Raw genomic sequence first — 20,889 nt, 5'->3', positions numbered from 1 at the left:
CTTTAAGCTAGCTTTTTATACTCTGTCCTAAAACTGATTACTAACATTGTTCCTAAATCAGTGCCTGCAAGGTTAAGAAGGCCCTTCAGTTAACAACTCCTAGTTTTACAACCTTTTATCCTATCACCTATAATTGAAACTATTTTCCACTTCACCATGTGACTTTACTTCCCAGTCATTATTTTACACTCCTACACCTGTCAGATGATTCTAAACACATTTGAGCCAGGACTCATGCAGGTTTATTTGCCAGTGTAGCCCCGGTGTCCAGAACAGTCCCTGGAACTTAGTAGGCTTTCAAATAATTCTTTAATGCATGAATCCAAAACCATCTTTAGCTTCAACATGATCATGCAATGAAGATGCCTATTTGATAATATCATTCCATGTTTTAAAAATCCCTTTGGTGCACCCCAATAAAGTTGTTTACCATGGCATCTAAGATGGGTCATCTTGCTGGTGCTTGTGTCTTCATTACCTTGTGCTGTGCTCGCATTCTCCCTGTCTCGATGAACTGCTTATAGTTCTGGAGTTTGCCCATAGTTTCATCATTTTTATTCAACAATCTCTGAATGCCCTCCCAAATTTTCACACTTGTATTATAGTTGAATATTTGGTGAGAATGAATTTTTAGAAGAGTATGTGTTAGATACAACAAAATGGCAATTCTGACAATAAGCTTTCCAGATCTTATTTAAACCAATATTCATATCATGGAACTAGTCCTTAAACTGGAAGGGACATTATGGTCATCTAGTGAGTACCTCCTAATTTTACATGTGAATGTGAAGTCACTCAGTCCTGTCTGACTCCCTGACCCCATGGACTGTAGCCTGTCAGGCTCCTCAGTCCATGCAATTTTCCACGCAAGAGTACTGGAGTGGGTTGCCAGAGGTACTTCAAATTCACATCACCTGAATTTTTATTCAGGCTCTGATCCTGAATGATTTAGCATGACTGAGCAGATCTCATAGGCTTTGTTGGCCTCATCTTTAAGTAGGTATGAATAATCCCTAGAGTTTAACTCAAATATACACTGGTTCCTACTGATTCAAAGTAAAAACTTGTGCCAATAAATATTTACTTTTGAGCTATTTTTGCTAGAGTGAACCATTTGATGTTCACTATAGGCTCTCATTCTCTCTGTTCCAAAGTCATTTTGGAATAATACTAGAATAGCGAAATCTGTGATTTTGCTCTTTATTAATTCCCAGATTATTATATACTCTGATGGTTAATTGTAAGTACCAACACATTTCGAAGTCATTGTTACTTCTGTTAAATTCATCATCACTATTGTATTACGACTTAAATATAAAACTATATATACATATATACCTCATGAAAGTTTTCTGCTTCTCTCTCTTTAATTTCAAGGTCAATCGCTCTTCTTCTTGCTCGTTCTTCTTCTATCTTTTTCTGAATTTCTTTTTCAGACAATTGTCCAATTTTTTCAAACTTGCTTTTTAAATTTTTAGCTTGAATAGAACCACTCCTTTTCAATTTGATTAATTCTTCATATTCCCTGCTCAGTTCAAAGGTTTCATTTTCTTCCTCTTCCTACAAAAAAATTAAGATTTTTATATATTAAATACCATAAGATGAGTTTGTACTTAAGTTATCCAGAAAGTTCACTATTTCTTATTCGAAACCAAAACTAAATGTTATAAGTAACTTTTCCCCTAAACACTATGCCTAAATTTACTAATTAAAAGTAGTGCTACAAATTTCAGACTTCAGATAACATCTTACTTTATTTAAAATACTACTTAACTAGAGACTATGCCTGAAAAGCTTATTAATATTCTATTATAACCTGCTAAAACTAAAATAGGCATATGAGGATTAACTTTTATGAGAAATTGTAGAGGAATCTTTTAGGGGGAGGTAAATTAAATTTTTAAAAATCACTGGGCTAAGAAGTTCTAATTCTGACTCTGATACTGTGTCGCCTTTTGCCTGGTCTCAGTCCACTGGACATGATTTTTTTCATCTCTATATAGAGCCACAGTATCTCTAAAAATTACTCCCGCCTTTGATTTGATGATAGTCAAATATCACTCAATACTCTGAATTAAGCATTTCTACAGATACACTTACATTTTGCTACATATCACTTGTATTCTCTATATTCTGCCAAGAAAGATAAGGACTCAGTGAAAATCAGGCTCCAGTTCTTTATACCATTGTATCTTGAATACTTTTTATTCAAGTTTTCCCTTTGCTTTTCACAAAATATTGTATATTTCACAAATATAAAGTATTTGTATACTTCTTACACTAAATCCTAATGGAGGAGTAGAATATTCCAGTTATTCCTGGTACACTTCTAGGGAAGACCTAGAGTTCCAGGCAGAGAAATAAAAAGGTGGGACTGGAGTTTGGGTAGGGGCGAATGGTATGCAGGGAGAGTTACAGTGGATGATGTTGACATGAGGCTTAATTTTTTGATTCAACAAAAGGGAGAAAGTTTATTCCTCATACTACCTCCACATTTTGGTCTATCTGGGAGAAAATGAGCAACTCCTAAAATAGAAATTAACAGTTATGACATTGTATCATATCACAGTGGTTCCCAGGTAGCTGATCAAAATTAATGGTTGACTAATCAGTTACAATCTGAGTAATCTTGAAATTGGCTTTCTACTTGATTGAAAACTCCCAGACAGCAGAGTAGCACCAGAATGTCCAACAGTTAACTTGCCATATATTAATTAGATTACTTCTCAATAGTATACTAAAATTCTAGTTTTACCTCATTTTTCTAGACAGACAATTCATTTTCAGCTTCCTTTATAAAATAAATCCTATTACTTTTTTTTTTATTCCAAGGCTAGACCTTGCAGTATTTTCCTGTAGCATATTCACTGTATTTTCTTATTAACTATATATACAGCACTTGTAGCCTCTTGGTCGATTTGGGCAAGGAAGTAAATATCCCTACAGGTCAACTGCTCCAACCCATGACAGAGTCAGCTTCAAAGAGACTGCAACCTCTGTGAAGGAACCCACTCAGTTCCTAGATCAGGAGCTGGCAAGAAGTCCCCCCAGAGTCAGTTAAACATGCCATTACACTACCAGTCCTACTTGAGTTGGGGTGCTCGCCTCACCCCAAGCAATGGGGTTGTGCATGCATCCTAGAATGCTGCTTGTGTTGCTGCTGTGGCCCGTTGCGCAGCCAGAAGCCTAAGGTGACAGTAGAATGCTGGCCTCCTCCCTCACTCTCCCCTCTAACTGCTTGGCCATCTAGATGGAGCAAAGAGGTGTCCAGCAGTAGGAAGAAGGTTAAACAGGGTTTTGCGGCATCAGGAGGTAGAAGAGGTGCCAAGAGCCCACCATAGACACAAGCAGAGAGACATCATGAGGAGTGGTTGAGGCAAGGCTCCAAGACTAGTGCAGGCTCCACTGTCCAACTGCTTTTATTTATAACACGGAGATTCAAAGATAAACTCTAAATTTCAGAGACAACCTCAGAACACTAAGTCCTAAGTGTGACCCTTCTGAGTCTGGAGTCCTATGTGGGCACAAGCTGCTGTAGAGTCTATAATACAGGCATACCTTGAGAATATTGTGAATTCAATTCTAGACCATCATAATAAACATCTTAATAAAGTGAGTCACATGAATTTTTTGGTTTCCCAGTGCATACACTATACTATAGTCTATTAAGTGTGCAATAGCATTATGTCTAGAAAAAACAAAGTACATAACCTAAAACATTGCTAAAAATGCTAATCTGAGCCTTCAGTGAGTCGTAATCTTTTTGCTGTTGGATATTCTTGCCTCAGTGTTGATGGCTGCTGACTGATCAGAGTGGTAATTGCTGAAGGCTGGAGTGGCTGTGGCAATTTCTTAAAATAAGACAACAATGAAGTGTGCTGCAACAATTGACTGTTTCTTTTGTGAATCGTGTCTCTAGCTTACAATGCTCTTTGATATCATTTTGCCCACAGTAGAATGTTTTTCAAAATTTGAGTCAATCTAAAAACTGCTAGTACTTTATCAACTAAGTTTATTCAGTATTCTAAACACTTTGTCGTCATTTTAACAATTTTCACAGCACCTTCACCAGGAGTAGCTTCCATCTAAAGAAACCACTTTCTTTGCTCACCCATATGAAGCAACTCCTCATTCATTAAAGTTTCATCATGAGATTTCAGCAATTCATTCCTATCCTCAGAGACCACTTCTAATTCGTGTTCCCTTGCTGTTTCCACATCTACAGTCACTTCCTTCACTGATCTTGAACCCCTCAGAGTCATCCATGGAGTTGAAATCAACTTTTCCTAAACTCTTTTGAATTTGATGTTTTGACTTCTTTCTTCCCACGAATCATGAATATTCGTAATGGCACCTGGAATGTTGAATCCTTTTCAGAAGATTTTCAATTGGTTTTGTCCATATTCATTGGAGCAATCACCATGAGCTCAGTTCAGCTCAGTCGTGTCCGACTCTGCAACCCCATGGACTACAGCACGCCAGGCTTCCCTGTCTGTCACCAACTCCCGGAACCTACTCAAACTCATGTCCGTCGCGTTGGTGATGCCATTCAACCATCTCATCCTCTGTTGTCACCCTTCTCCTCCCGCCTTCAATCTTTCCCAGCATCAGGGTCTTTTCCAATGAGTCAGTTCTTCACATCAGGTGGCCAAAGTACTGGAGTTTCAGCTTCAGCATCAGTCCTTCCAAATGATATTCAGGACTGATTTCCTTTAGGACTGACTTGATGCATCTCCTTGCAGTCCAAGGGACTCTCAAGAGTCTTCTCCAACACCACAGATCAAAAGCATCAATTCTTTGGCACTCAGCTTTCTTTATACTCCACATCTCAGATCCATACACGACTACTGGAAACACCATAGCTTTGACTAGATGGACCTTAGTTGGTAAAGTAATGTCTCTGCTTTTTAATATGCTGTCTAGGTTGGTCATAGCTTTCCTTCCAAGGAGCAAACGCCTTTTAATTTCATGGCTGCAGTCACCATCTGAAGTGATTTTGGAGGCCAAAAAATTAAGTCTGACACTGTTTCCCCATCTATTTGCCATGAATTGATGGAACCGGATACCATGATCTTTGTTTACTGAATGTTGAGTTCTAACAACTTTTTCACTCTCCTCTTTCACTTTCATCAAGAGGCTCTTTAGTTCTTCCCTTTCTGCCATAAGGGTGTTGTCATCTGCATATCTGAGGTTATTGATATTTTTCCCGGCAAACTTGATTCCAGCTATGCTTCATCCAGCCCAGCATTTCTCATGATGTACTCTGCATATAAGTTAAATAAGCAGGGTGACAATATATAGCCTTGACGTACTCCTTTCCTGATTTGGAACCAGTCTGTTGTTCCATGTCCAGTTCTAACTATTGCTTCTTGACCTGCATACAGATTTCTCAGGAGACAGGTCAGGTGGTCTGGTATTCCCATCTCTTTCAGAATTTTCCAGTTTATTGTGATCCACGTAATCAAAGGCTTTAGCATAGTCAATAAAGCAGAAGTAGATGTTTTTCTGGAATTCTCTTGCTTTTTTGATGATCCAGCAAATGTTGGCAATTTGATCTCTGGTTCCTCTGCCTTTTCTAAATCCAGCTTGAACATCTGGAAGTTCATGGTTCACATAATGTTGAAGCCTGGCTTGGAGAATTTTGAGCATTACTTTACTAGCGTGTGAGATAAGTGCAATTGTGTGGTAGTTTGAACATTCTTTGGCATTGCCTTTCTTTGGGATTGGAATGAAAACTGACCTTTTCCAGTCCTGTGGTGACTGCTGAGTTTTCCAAATTTGCTGGCATATTGAGAGCAGCACTTTCACAGCATCATCTTTTAGGATTTGAAATGGCTCAACTGGAATTCCATCACCTCCACTAGCTTTGTTTGTAGTGATGCTTCCTAAGGCCCACTTGACTTCACATTCCAGGATGTCTGGCTCTAGGTGAGTGATCACCCCATTGTGATTATCTGGGTCATGAAGGTCTTTTTTGTACAAAACAAAGCAGGTCAAAGGCTAACAGAGTTTTGCCAAGAGAACACACTGGTCATTGCAAACACCCTCTTCCAACAACACAAGAGAAGACTCTACACATGGACATCACCAGATGGTCAATACTGAAATCAGATTGATTATGTTCTTTGCAGCCAAAGATGGAGAAGCTCTATACAGTCAGCAAAAACAAGACTGGGATCTGACTGTGGCTCAGAACATGAACTCCCTATTGCCAAATTCAGACTTAAACTGAAGAAAGTAGGGAAAACCATTAGACCATTCAGATATGACCTAAATCAAATCCCTTACGATTATACAGTGGAAGTAACAAATTGATTCAAGGGATTAGATCTGATAGAGTGCCTGAAAAACTATGGATGGAGGTTTGTGACACTGTACAGGAGGCAGGGATCAAGACCATCCCCAAGAAAGCGAAATGCAGAAAGGCAAATTGGTTGTCTGACAAGGCCTTACTGAGAAAAGAAGAGACACAGAGGGCAAAGGAGAAAAGGTAAGACACACCTATTTGAATGTAGAGTTCCAAAGAATAGCAAGGAGAGGTAAGAAAGCCTTCCTCAATAATCAATGCAAAGAAGTAGAGGAAAACAATAGAATGAGAAAGACTAGAGATCGCTTCAAGAAAATTAGAGATAGCAAGGAACATTTCATGCAAAGATGAGCACAATAAAGGACAGAAATGCTATGGACATAACAGAAGCAGAAGATATTAAGAGGTGGCAAGAATACACAGAACTATAAAAAAGAAAAGAAAAGATCATCATGGCAGCTGAAGCCTTACAAAATTTATTTCTTCAATAATAAGACTTGAAAGTAGAAATTACTGCTTGGCCTATGGGCTGCAGAATGGATGTTGTGCCAGTAGGCATGAAAACAACAATATCATCACACATCTCCATGACCAGGTGTACTGTCAATGAGCAATAATATTTTAAAAGGAATCTTTTTTTCTGAGCAGTAGGTCTTAACAACGGGCTTAATATTCAGTAAACAATGTTGTCAACAGGTGTGCTATCATCTAGGCTTCATTGTTCCATTTATAGGGCATACGAAGAGTAGATTTAGCATAATTCTTAAGAGTCCTAGGATTTTCAGAATGGTAAATGAGTACTGGTTTCAACTTAAAGTCACCAGCTATTTTAGCCCCTAACAAGAGAGTCAGCCTGTCCTTTGAAGCTTCAAAGCCAGGCAATGACTTCTCCTCTCTAGCTAAGGAAGTCCTAGATGGCATCCTCTTCCAATATAAGCCTGTTTGCCTATATTGAAAATCTAATTTTTAGTGTAGCCACCTTCATTAATTATCTTTGATCTTCTGGATAACTTGCTGCAGCCTCTACAACAGCACTTGCTGATTCACCTTGCACTTGTTATGTTATGGAGATGGTTTCTTTCCTTAAACTTCAAGAACCAACCTCTACTAGCTTCAGACTTTTCTTCAGTTTCTTCATCTGTCACTCTTCATAGAATTGAAGAGAGTTAGGGCTTTGCCCTGGATTAGGCTTTGGCTTAAAGGAATGTTGTGGTTCATTTGGCCTTTTAGCCAGACCACTAAAACTTTCTCCATGACAGTAAGGCTGTTCAACTTTGCTATCATTCTTGTATTCACTGGAGTAGCACTTTTAATTTTCTGCAATAATTTTTCCTTTGCATTCACATCTTGGTTAACCATTTGGCACAAGAGGTCTAGATTTCAGCCTATCTCAGCTTTCAACATGCATTCCTCACTAAGCTTAATCATTTCTAGCTTTTAAAGTGAGACAAGTCACTTCTCAACCAAGCATAAAGTGAAAGTCATGAGACTCTCACTTGAATACTTAGAGGCCATTAATTGGCCTACTTTCAGTACTTTTGTGTAATGAAATAGGCCCAAGGAGAGGGGAAGCCAGTAAGTGGCACAGTCAGAACATAATACATTTATCGATTAAGTTCATCATCTGATATGGGTGCAGTTTGTGGTGGCCCAAACAATTACAATAGTAACAACAAAGGTCACTGATCACACACCACTACAACATATATAATAATAATGAAAAAGTCTGAAATATTGCGAGAAGTACCAAAATGTTATACAGAGACACAAAGTGAGCAAATGTTGGAAAAATGGGTCCACTGACTTGCTCCATGCAGGGTTGCCACAGACTTAATTTGTTAAAAAACACAGTATCTGTAAAGTGCAATCAAGTGAAGCACAATGAAATGGAGTATGCCTGTAAAATGATTCAAAGACTTGCCAAACTGATGTTCCTATTAGCATCCATGGCACTCTTGTAGGTTTTTCTGATGATCAGTTTAATTCTGTTTCAAGGAAAATAAGTATAGATGGGTATATTAAGCACTCTGGAACAACAGTTCTCAATCATGGTGTAATCACAACTGTGAGGTATATAGGAAGAAATATTTACTTAAGTATTGATGTAACATCTCAGTCACTTGGAATTATATATTTTTCAAACTAGCAAGCAGGAGTAGAGTTATAGCAGGCTGGAAAGGTACACTCAACTATGCTAAAACTTATCCAAGTGCCTCATAGGAGTGTCCTTTATGTGAATAATACTTAGAAAGTTGTTATAAGGTAATGTATGTGAAATACTTAGATTAATAAATATTTGTGGGATATAAATGGATATTTCTTAAAATCTTACCTCTCCCATTTCTTGTCTCAGTTGTTCAAATTCCTGTTTTTCCATCTCTAGTTTATGTTTCCGCTCCTCCTCTGTTCGTCGTCTTTCTTCTTCCATTTTTTGTTTTAATAATTCTTCAAAATTAATTTCCAGTTTTCCCGGTATAAGAGATTCTTGAGAGATTGTTTTATATATCTCTGGGGTGTCATCATCTACTACCTATTTAAAATAATTCTTTTATCACTTTTGCCAGAATTATACATACTAAAAAGGGAATATCTCTTGAATAGAAAGATTTCACATTGAACTAAAAACCAAAAATTCTCTTTAAAAATATAAAACAAATTATTAGAAAACATAAGACTAAAGTATTTTGTAGTAACAGAGAAAATGGTGATCATCTAGTCTCCATTCCAATGAATACAAATAAATACTCTGACTTTTACTATGAGTAATTTGAATTAGGGGCTTCCCAGGGGCACAGTGGTAAAAGAATCCACCTGCCAGTGCAGGAGATGCAAGAGATGAGGGTTCAATCCCCTGGATGGGGAAGACCCCTGGAGGAGATGGCAACTCACTCCAGTATTCTTGCCTGGAGACTCCCATGGACAGAGGAGCCTGGCAGGTTACAGTCCACAGCATCACAAAGAGTCGGACTCAACTGAAAGACTGAGCACACAATTTGAATTAGACATTAAGATGTTCTAGCAACAACAAAAATTTTCATTAAAAAAGTTTAAAAGATGTTCTAATATTGGGAAAACTTTTTAATTGGATTAAAAATGAACCTCTGGACTTCCCTGGTGGTCCAGTGGCTGGGACTCCATGCTCCCAATGTGGGGGGCCTACCTAGGTTTGATTCATGGTCAGGGAACTAGATCCCACATGCCATAACTAAAATCACACATGCTACAACAAAGAGCAAAGATCTCACATGCCCTAACTAGCTCTTGGCACAGTCAAATAAATAAATTTTTTAAAAAGTAAAATGAACCTCAATTCTGGTAATTAAAATAGAGTGTTTCAGTTAAATCATGGTTTTAACTGAATGAGTTATCATTATAATCCCTTCATAATCAGGCAATAATCACTTAATGCTGTGATTTTATTATACTGATTTATTTCCTGTCAGGCTAATTAAAAATAAATAGTTAATACTTACAACTGCCTAAGCACTTTACATGTATTGACTTATTTCTCTGTAACCATATGAAGTAGGTGTTACTAATATCCCCATTTAATAGATGAGGAAACTAAGGCAATAAAAAGTAACTTGTCCAAAGTCAATACAAATACTATATGGAAAAGATAAGATCCAAAACTTTAGAAGTCTAACAACATTATAAATAACTACCTTTTCGTAATTTTATAAATTACATGTCTAACTGCCATTTAGTTGCAATTTAGTTGCAACTGTGGACAAGTTACATAGCCTCTTTAGATCTGAGTTTCCTTATCTGCGACAACTTTCATTGAATTGTCATGAGAATCACATAAAGTTTCGAAACACTGCAGTGTGCCTGACACCACGGTAAGCTTCCAAATAGCAGTTTTATTATTACAGTATCATTGTATTCCGGCAGTCTCTAAACTGCAAATAAAAACTCTGCTTTTAAGTCACTGACTTGCAATACACTTTGCATGACAAGAAATTACCTAATTCTATTCCCTGAAAGTACATACATAAACCTCTCATTTAAATTATGTCCCTGTGGTTGAACTAGACACTTGAATAAGAAAAAACAAATGGTAATTATTTATTTGTTCCAAGTTTTATAAATGACAGGCTTTACCACAAAACCAGTTCAACTCAGAAACAATGCTTACATAGTTTTACAATCTACATATTACCCCCCAAATTTTTTAATAATATATGAGCTACTTGAGCTATAATATGGACTGATGCTGAAGCTGAAGCTCCAGGATTTTGGTCATCTGATCCAAACAGATGACTCACTGGAAAAGTCCCTGATGCTGGGAAAGATTGAGGGCAGAAGGAGAAGAGGGTATCAGAGGATGAGATGGCTGGGTGGCATCACTGATGCAGTGAACATGAACTTGGGCAAACTCCTGGAGATGGTATGGGACAGGGAGACCTGGCGTGCTGCAGTCCACGGGGTCGCAGAGTCGGACACGACTTGGGCAACTGAACAACAACAATGAAATGACAATACTTGGTCCTAGATAAGAAAACCACATAAACAAAGGAAAAAGTTTCTCGTTCCTAATACAGAAATGTCTCTAGGAAACTAGAGTTTTGGTTTAATGACATTTTCCTTCCCTGCACTTTTTGCACTTTTCTCACTAGTACATCATGATAAAAGAGAGTTTTGGCCTAAAAATCTGCCCCAGGCCAGGACTAGATTTCTTAATCTTCACAGCTACTTCTCAGCTAGCGCTTCTGAACCAGCTTGTTCTCTAAAAATTAAGTGCTTTCACAATTTTGTAGGGGTGCTTTCACAATGTTTATAGGGTTTCTGTGTAGAAACCATTTGTGAATCAAGGATTACCTAATAATATACATAAAAGTTTTAACATCACTTATTCCACAAGCATTTTAGGAAGTTTGTTACACTAGAATGCATCGTGCCATGTACTCAGTGTGGTCTCAGCCTCACTGAGTGAGGAAGGCAGTCACAAGCAACAAGAATACAGCACTACTGCTACGCTGGGGGAACACAAAATGCTTTAAGAGTACATGAAAGGAACCCTTTCTGGAACTTGTACTATCAGGAAAGGCTTCCAGAGGAAATGGAATATATTAATAGGAGAGAGCAGAGCACAGGGAAAGGAGAGGGATAACGTGTTTCATACAGTATTTATGAAGTTCCAGAGATCAGAGCATAGCATTGTGAAGAAATGGAAAGAAATTTAGTATGTCTGGAACAAACATGGCAGATTAACGAAGAATCAACAAATGAAACGAGAAAATACTAGGGCAAGATTGTAAAGAAATTTGTTTTAAAATTGTAGTGTTTGGATTTTTGCTTTAATGGAAGTAGAAAAATTTTAAGCAAAGTAGTAACATAATCAAATTCACATTTTCTTTTAAAGAACAGTTCAGTTCAGTTGCTCAGTCGTGTCCGATTCTTTTCGACCCCATGGACTACATGCAGCACGCCAGGCCTCCTATCCATCACCAACTCCCAGAATTCACACCAACTCATGTCCATTGTGTCAGTGATGCCATCCAACCATCTCATCCTCTGTCGTCCCATCTTCTTCCACCTTCAATCTTTCGCAGCAACAGGGTCTTTTCAAATGAGTCAGCTCTATTCATCAGGTGGCCAAAGTACTGGAGTTTCAGCTTCAACATCAGTCCTTCCAATGAACACTCAGGACTGATTTGCTTTAGGATGGACTGGGTGGATCTCCTTGAAGTCCAAGGGACTCTCAAGAGTCTTCTCCAACACCACAGTTCAAAAGCATCAATTCTTTGGTGCTCAGCTTTCTTTACAGTCCAACTTTCACATCCATACATGACTAATGGAAAAACCATTGCTGACAAAGTAACATCTCTGGTTTTTAATATGCTGTCTAGGTTGGTCATAAGTTTCCTGCCAAGGAGTAAGTTTCTTTTCATTTCATGGCTGCAGTCATCATCTGCAGTGATTTTGGAGCCCCCAAAAATAAAGTCTGCCACTGTTTCCCCTGTTTCCCCATCTATCTGCCATGAAGTGATGGGACTTGATGCCATGATCGTAGTTTTTAGAATGTTGAGTTTTAAGCCAACTTTTTCACTCTCCTCTTTACTTTCATCAAGAGGCTCTTTAGTTCTTCTTCCCTGCCATAGGGGTGTTGTCATCTGCATATCTGGGGTTATTGGTATTTCTCCTGGCAATCTTGATTCCAGCTTGTGCTTCATCCAGCTAGCATTTCACATGACATACTCTGCATATAAGTTAAATAAGCAGGGTGACAACATACAGCCTTGACGTACTCCTTTTCCTATTTGGAACCAGTCTGTTGTTCCATGTCCAGTTCTAACTGTTGGTTCCTGACCTGCATATAGGTTTCTCAAGAGGCAGATCAGGTGGTCTGGTATGCCCATCTCTTTCAGAATTTTCCAGTTTATTGTCATCCACACAGTCAAAGGCTTTGGCATAATCAATAAAACAGGAATAGATGTTTTGCTGAAATTCTCTTGCTCTTTTGATGATCCAGCAGATGTTGGCAATTTGATCTCTGGTTCCTCTGCCTTTTCTAAATCCAGCTTGAACATCTGGAAGTTCACGGTTCATGTACTGTTGAAGCCTAGCTTGGAGAATTTTGAGTATTATTTTACTAGTGTGTAAGATGAGTGTACTCCCTGAGTGAACTCCCAGAGTTGGTGATGGACAGGGAGGCCTGGCGTGCTGCAATTCATGGGGTTGCAAAGAGTCGGACACGACTGAGCAACTAAACTGAACTGAACTGAACTGAAGATGAGTGCAACTGTGCAATAGTTTGAGCATTCTTTGGCATTGCCTTTCTTTGGGATTGGAATGAAAACTGACCTTTTCCAGTCTTGTGGCCACTGCTGAGTTTTAGAAATTTGCAGGCATATTGAGTACAGCACTTTCACAGCATCATCTTTTAGGATCTGAAATAGCTCAACAGGAATTCCATCACCTCCACTAGCTTTGTTCATAGTAATGCTTCCTAAGGCCCACTTGACTTCACATTCCAGGATGTCTGGCTCTAGGTGAGTGATCACATCATCATGATTATCTGGGTCGTGAAGATCTTTTTTGTACAGTTCTTCTGTGTATTCTTGCCACCTCTTCTTAATATCTTCTGCTTCTGTTAGGTCCCTACCATTTCTGTCCTTTATTGAGCCCATCTTTGCATGAAATGTTTCCTTGGTATCTCTAATTTTCTTGAAGCGATCTCTAGTCTTTCCCACTCTATTGTTTTCCTCCACTTCTTTGCACTGATCACTGAAGAAGGCTTTCTTATCCCTCCTCGCTATTCTTTGAAACTCTGCATTCAGATGGGTATATCTTTCCTTTTCTCCTTTGCTTTTTGCTTCTCTTCTTTTCACAGCTATTTGTAAGGCCTCCTCAGACAGCCATTTTGCTTTTTTGCATTTCCTTTTCTTGGGGATGGTCTTGATCCCTGTCTCCTGTGCAATGTCATGAACCTCTGTCCATTGTTTCATCAGGAGAATTCTCCTGGCTTTATGGGCTTCCCTGGTGGCTCAGATGGTAAAGAGTCTGCCTGCAGTGTGGGAGACCTGGGTTCAATTCCTGGGTCAGGAAGATCTCCTGGAGAAGGAAATGGCAACCCACTCCAGTATTCTTGCCTGGAAAATCCCATGGATGGAGGATCCTGGCAGGCTACAGTCCAGGGGTTGCAATGAGTTGGACACAACTGAGTGACTTCACTTTCTTTCTTTCTTTCTTTCTTTCCTGGCTTTATAGGAAAGAATAGATTATAGGCAACAAAGCAAATTAATTAGGAGTTGGCCTGAGGCAAGGGGTAACAGCGACCTGCATTATAGTAGTAACAGTAGGAAGTGCTGGGAAAGATTGAAGTCAAAAGGAGAAGAGGGTGGCAGAGGATGAGATGGTTAGATAGCATCACTGACTCAATGGAAATGAATCTAAGCAAACTCTGGGAGATGGTGAAGGGTAGGGAAGGCTGGTGTGCTACAGTCCAGAGTCTCAATGAGTCATACAATACATAGCAACTAAACAACAGTGGGAAATGGGGGAATTTTAATAGTGATATACAGGAAAGGAGATTTAGTGAGTGATTGGATATGAGGCACAAATGAGAGGTGAACTGCTTAAGGTTCTCAGGTCTGATTTAAGCATCTGTGTGTATAATGATGTTTTTCTGGAACTCTCTTGCTTTTTCCATGATCCAGCAAATGTTGGCAATTTGATCTCTGGTTCCTCTGCCTTTTCTAAAACCAGCTTGAACATCTGGGAGTTCACAGTTCACGTATCACTGAAGCCTGGCTTAGATAATTTTGAGCATTACTTTACTAGCGTGTGCTGCTGTTTCTGCGGCTAAGTCGCTTCAGTCGTGTCCGACTCTGTGTGACCCCATAGATGGCAGCCCACCAGGCTCCCCTGTCCCTGGGATTCTCCAGGCAAGAACACGAGTGGGTTGCCATTTCCTTCTCCAATGCATGAAAGTGAAAAGTAAAAGTGAAGTCATTCAGTCGTGTCCGACTCTTAGCGACCCCATGGACTGCAGCCTACCAGGCTCCTCCGTCCATGGGATTTTCCAGGCAAGAGTACTGGATTGGGGTGCCATTGCCTTCTCTGCTAGCGTGTGAGATGAGTGCAATTGTGCGGTAGTTTGAGCATTCTTTGGCATTGCCTTTCTTTGGGATTGGAATGAGGCCAAAAAACACTTGGAATATGTGTCTGAAGCTCACCCAGACATAGGAAGAAAACCAGGTCATGATATGACTAAAGCAAATGAAAATGTTTCAAGAAGGTTGTGCAGCATTCACATGTCAATGTACTTAAAAATAGAGTTTGTCAGATAATTGTATATTTACAAACATTAAAATGGTATAAGAAGTATAATTTTATAGCAGAGTTAAGTTGGGTAGCAATATCCAGAGTGATGATAAGCATTTTGGAGAGTTAAATAATTGTGATTAAATGGCTTTGGTCATTTAATGTATCCTGATGGGATGGAACTTGGAAAGAAACGAGGGAAGGAAAGAAGGAGTGAGGAAGGGAAGGGGGAAATCCGGCTAGGGAGAAGAGAATGGAGAGAATGGAAGGGAAGGTGGGGGTAGGAACCCCCCTCCCTCCTAGCTTAGATACTTAGTTCTAGAAAACACACCTTCTCAGAGAAGGAAGATAATATATACTAGGCAGAGCAATTTAACCTTTTCAACATGATACTGAAGCAAACATCGTTAACTGATGGTATTATGCCATAGGAGACTTTTAAAAACTTATATGCTGTCCCTACTTTTGGCACAACTTCCAGAAATAATAGGGTATTCCCCACAGTTGAATGCTTTCCCCTAACATACTCTAAAAAGCTGAATCCCAATGGCCACCTGTATTCACATTCTGTCTTACCATGCTTCTCCTTGCCTCAGCAAATGCCTTCTTTTCTTCCTCTATTCTTCTTCTGGCATCTTCTTCTGCTTTCCTTTTTTCATCTTCTCTCCTTTGTCTTTCTATTTCTTCAAAACTGAGCTTGAGTTTACCAGGGCGGTACCCTTTAAAAATGTTTTCTGTGTCTTGGTTTTCCTCCTCTTCATTTACCTAACCAACAAACAACTCATTATTAAGAACTGAGATTCATCAAAGACAGGAATGAATTATCAATCAAAAGGCATAGATTCAGTCACCTCACATAGGGGACAAAAATCTCCTGCCTTTATATGATTCAAAAAATATGAATCTAATATTTCATCTACTATTCTAATTTATATTAGATTAATATTCTAATTCTGGAATAATCTAATATTCAAAAATATGAATCTAATATGATTCAAAAAATCCAAGCTGGAAAAATTAGGGGTTATTTAAAAGTGTGTGTATGCACTTTCATTGAGGTTCAAGTATACACACACAGTCTCTTAGACAATAAAGTCATTCTCTAATTTTCATGGATTTTTTTTTTTTACTATGAACTGTGGTAATTAAATGGGTAAAATATCTGGAGCTATTTTATATACAATTCAAATTTAATGATTTTATAATTAAAACTACTGAACCGATAATACAAATTAATTAGATGCTCATTTAAATTTATGATTTAATTAATTAATGATATTACTATGTCTTTTCACTACATTGACCACCAGTGATATCTAAAATGTGTAGATATCCAACTATAACTGCCCAAAAGTAACAACATTTTCGAACAAAATATCTAGAAAATTAAAATTTTGGAGGTATAGTCCTTAGAACATCATTATTTAAAGTTGATCAAGAAAGTCTGAAAGCTTAAAAAATTATATATGTTCCATTCTTCGGTTCTTGCAATGAGATTTGGAATCAGTGTTTTCTTATTTCAGTTTTATTTTTTGTTGGTAAATCTGTTACTATAATAGCAGTTAATGATTTTAAAGTGCTATTGGGAGTTCCCTGGTGGTCCAGTGGTTAGGATTCTACACTTCCATTGCGTGGTGCACAGGTTCAATCCTGGTCAAGGAACTAGGATCCTGCAAGCTCCACTTCATGGTCAAAAAAATAAAAATTAGAAAATAAAAATAAATAAAAAATAATGCACTTCTTATATGCTAGATGCTAATTGCTTTCTGTGTTAACTCATTTAATGATTTAAGAAGTAGGCCCAATTATTTTCACCATTTTACAAATGAGGAAAGATATAGAGAGGTTAAATAACTTGTCCATGGATACATATTTAATAAATGTTAGATATATGAATCCAGGCAGTCCAGCTCCAAAGTCCATGTTCTTAACCACTTAGATTGTATACATTTATACACACGTATATGTTCACTCTGTGTGTGTGTGTGTGTGTGTATACACACATTGACACTAAGTGTATACTTATGATTAGACTTGAAAGTGTGCTGCACCATGCTATTAAACACACTGCAGGCTGAACTAACAAAGAGCTGAATAATTATTCTGCTGAATAAATATTTTGTATGTTTGCAACAAATTTATAAAAATTTGGAGAATATTAGATAAAATATCCCAAAATGAAAACTAGAACATAATATAGATGCATGTTATATATGGAATATATATACAGTTTCAAAATCAGACCCTTCTACATAGAAGATCTCCTTAAATTTATAGTAATGAACCTTTCCAAATCCAGCTACCTCCCTTAATATTGAATGCTTTACAGATAACATTTTTATAATATTATACATATAATTTATATAATATTGCAATATACATTATATATAATTATGTATTTTATAATTATGTATTATAATCCACATATATAAATGTTACATATACATCAGTTTGTTTTACCATTTGCCGCCTTGCTTCTTCAAAAGCACGCCTCTCTTCTTCTAAACGTTTTCTTGCTTCCTCCTCAGCTTGCTTCCTTCGGTTTTCTTGTCTTTGTCTTTCCAATTCTTCAAAAGTCAGTTTCAGTTTTCCAGAAGAAAGTGATTCTTTTTTTGCCTCACTTTCTGGTTCATCATCCTAAGAAAACATAATGAAAACCTACCCGTTAATCATAAAAGGATATGATTTGACTCAACTTAACTTTTTATTTGTTCTTAAAAAAAAATTACCATGACCAATGAAAGACACTTTGCTTCCTTGAGAGATCGGCGTTGCTCTTCACATCTTATTCTTTTATCTTCTTCATACTTGACCCTTTCCTTCTCTTCTCGTTCTTTTTCTATATCTTCAAAATTCTTTTTTATTTTTCCAGATGTTTTGTGTGATTTGACAGGTACCACTGTTACAAGCAGTGACTCATCTCCTTCCTAATTTATAAAATAGGTGATTAGCATATTTCTTTGAAATTAAAATTTAGATTCCATGGGACATTACTTACATCATTGGTGGATTTCATTACATTGCTATCAATGCTATGAAGAATAAAAATAGTTTTTACAGATTTCTATTAAATAGCTCTTTCTCTGAATTCATTGTACATTATGAATTAATCTTACTGAAATCCATTGCTGACAAGGTTCAAGAAGCATCCTTTTTCCTAGAAGATGGTGTTAATACAGTGTTCAGATAAAACCATGTGACATTATCTGAATTTCGCTATCATGCACTCATCCCGCAAAAGGTAATATGCATGTGAGCACACTCTCAATCAATTTGATGGTGGATAGATTCAGTGTAAACACACAAGAAAGCTTTCTGCATTTGGCTTTTCTCTCCATGTAAGTTTTTAAATACTTAATAAAACCAACATTTAGCGAGGAAAAAAAAACCAGTATTTCCAAGTGATCCAGAAAACATTTATATTATAGACAAAACTTTGGCATTTGGTCCTATTCACATTTGAAATTCATTTTAATTAGTTCTTTTACATCATCTATTACTGCCTCCAAACTTTTTTCAAAAACTAAGTGAATTATAATTTGTAACACATGCCCCTGAAGTAAAACTGCTTCCAATTTATTTGTCTGTACTTCTAGGCACACGATCAAATTGATTGATCTATAACTTTGTATGTTAGATTAGAAGAGATCTAAAACTGTTGTGGTTGTTGAACATTCCTTCATGGTAATAGATACTGTACTCTCTGCTAGTATGTAATAACCAAAACAAACTTTCAGGAACTCTGAGGAAAGAAGACAAATGATGAAAAGAAAACTGCGTTTTTCAACATTAGCTTTCAACAGTCTCAACTATTAGTAACAGTTCAAGAAATATATAGTCTTGGCAGAGTATTTCAAACTCAGACTTGTGCCTCCACTTGAACCATGAGAGCAAAAACATACTTTTCTCCAAAAACACTAAGCTATAGTGTTTGAAAGTGCAAAAGTATGACATTGCTTTGCAAAATATTTTTGTCCTTTTTCTTGTTGCTATATTCATAATAAAACTCTTTTAATTTTTTAATTGAAAGATTATTTGTGAACCAGATAATTTTAGGTGAATGTTTCATTAAAGGAAATGTCCATTTACCTCTGGTGCTGATTCAGTTTCCGTATTGTTTATGTCCTCAATCTATTGAATAAGAATTTCATATCATTACATTACATCAGATTTCTGCGTTTTGCTTTAAACATATAACTGAAAAGTAATTTAGTTGTGATTTATGGTAAATTTTCAAAATTTAGAATTTTGGAAGTATTTTTGTGTAGCTCCAAGTTAGCCAATTATGTCCTTTACCTTCTATTATTTTTTGCATTTTGATATCAATATCTTGGGAACAGTATATTAAGAAAAAATTAAAATAAAGCCTACCTTTTAATTCTGGAATTTGAATAACGGACCAAGTTCTTACAACATGGCTGTGAGCTTACAACCAACAGTTATTAAATAAACAAGCAATTTAAACTGAAGTACAGAAGCATTTCTCCATTCTCTGACACAATGAAAGGAAAACCTACCATTAGCAACCATCATAACTATATTTTATAATATGGCCAAAATATAACTGACACAATAATAAAGTGCAGTGAAAGGTATAGGCTTTCACATGTCTAGTTTAGGAGGAAAAACAATCATAACTGTTTATTGTATATTTTGACCAGATCTATATAGGAAAGGCCCTCATTCCAAAGAAGGGAGCTCCATTTGGCCAATAAGGTTAGCAGGCTAATGTACATAACAGAGTGAGAAATGACAGAAACATGATTTAAATAGCACAGTGTTTGAAGTCTCAGAAAAAAGAAACATAAACAATGGGAAAATGAAAAACTTAGAAAGTAAAAATTCAAACTGTTTATTGTTTTAATTTGATTTCTAACACCAGTGAAAGAATCTGGAAGTAGTCTGTTCCTCACTCAGGCTAAGGGAATTCAGCTGTACCTTGCTCATACTAGGCTGGTTTAATCCCTGTTCTCTCATCATCCCTCTTTTCTACAGTCTCTGTCAAGGGAGAAATTACTCATTTTATTAGATATCAAATTTCTTGAAAAATAAATTATTCTGAACAAATTGTTTTTTAAAAATAAATCTATTGTATATTTTAATAATTTATTTTAAATAGTTTTGTTCAGAATAATTTGCTTTGTTATGGAATTATCTATTATACTGATTTGCTGTGTAAATGATGAAACTTTTATTGAATGATAAATGATACTATGAAAAATTTTAGTAGATCTATAATAAAATAATTATAAAATTATTTCCCTTCAAAAGAGTGATAATAATTACTCTACAATTTGTGTTAATCTCAATAAAAAGTTCTAGGAGGTATGGTGAGAAGTGAGAAATTGAGAGCATAGGGGAAAAAAATTTAAATTTTTTAACCCCAGATTTCTTTTTCTTGGTGCTACCACCTTTTCAGATTTTTATTAGCTTGCAATAGATAATAAACTATTGTGTTGGCCAAAAAATTCATTTGGGTTTTTCTGTAAGCTGGCTCTAGTAGCATTTAGTTGCCTTTAACTTCATTTGAAACAATTCTGTTAGATTGTATTGTGACAGTTGTCATATCTGTGTGCACTTAAAAAAACTTACCAAAATTGGTGAATTTCATGCAGCCATTTTAATATTGAAGGTGGAATAAAAAAATGCTTTATTATTTTGAGAAAGGTAAAAACACAACTGAAATGCACAAAAGTCTTGTGCAGTGCATGGAGAAGGTGCTGACTGATGGAACGTGTCAAAAGTGGTTGTCAAAGTTTTGTGCTGGAGATTTCTTGCTGGATGATACTCCATGATTAGGTAGACCAGTTAAA

General features: G+C 36.9%; 1 protein-coding gene across 7 annotated transcripts in view; it reads right to left on the bottom strand.

The window, feature by feature from the left end:
• Nucleotides 1–20,889, bottom strand: part of NEXN (nexilin F-actin binding protein) — a 52,080-nt gene that overhangs the window by 3,805 nt on the left and 27,386 nt on the right. For 5 of the 7 annotated variants that reach the window (XM_018045658.1, XM_018045660.1, XM_018045661.1 and 2 more), the window contains 6 exons: nucleotides 19,166–19,207; nucleotides 17,806–18,003; nucleotides 17,537–17,713; nucleotides 15,653–15,841; nucleotides 8,640–8,837; nucleotides 1,339–1,560 (listed from right to left, as the gene is read on the bottom strand). In XM_018045658.1, coding sequence (XP_017901147.1) covers nucleotides 1,339–1,560; nucleotides 8,640–8,837; nucleotides 15,653–15,841; nucleotides 17,537–17,713; nucleotides 17,806–18,003; nucleotides 19,166–19,207 — 1,026 coding nt within the window. The remainder of the gene's footprint in view (nucleotides 1–1,338; nucleotides 1,561–8,639; nucleotides 8,838–15,652; nucleotides 15,842–17,536; nucleotides 17,714–17,805; nucleotides 18,004–19,165; nucleotides 19,208–20,889) is intronic. The other 2 variants (XM_018045659.1, XM_018045662.1) reach the window with 1 other exon arrangement.

Source organism: Capra hircus, chromosome 3 (genome assembly GCF_001704415.2).
Source record: "Capra hircus breed San Clemente chromosome 3, ASM170441v1, whole genome shotgun sequence".
NCBI classification, from domain to species: Eukaryota; Metazoa; Chordata; class Mammalia; order Artiodactyla; family Bovidae; genus Capra; species Capra hircus.
This window is presented reverse-complemented; position numbering and strand designations above follow the sequence as displayed.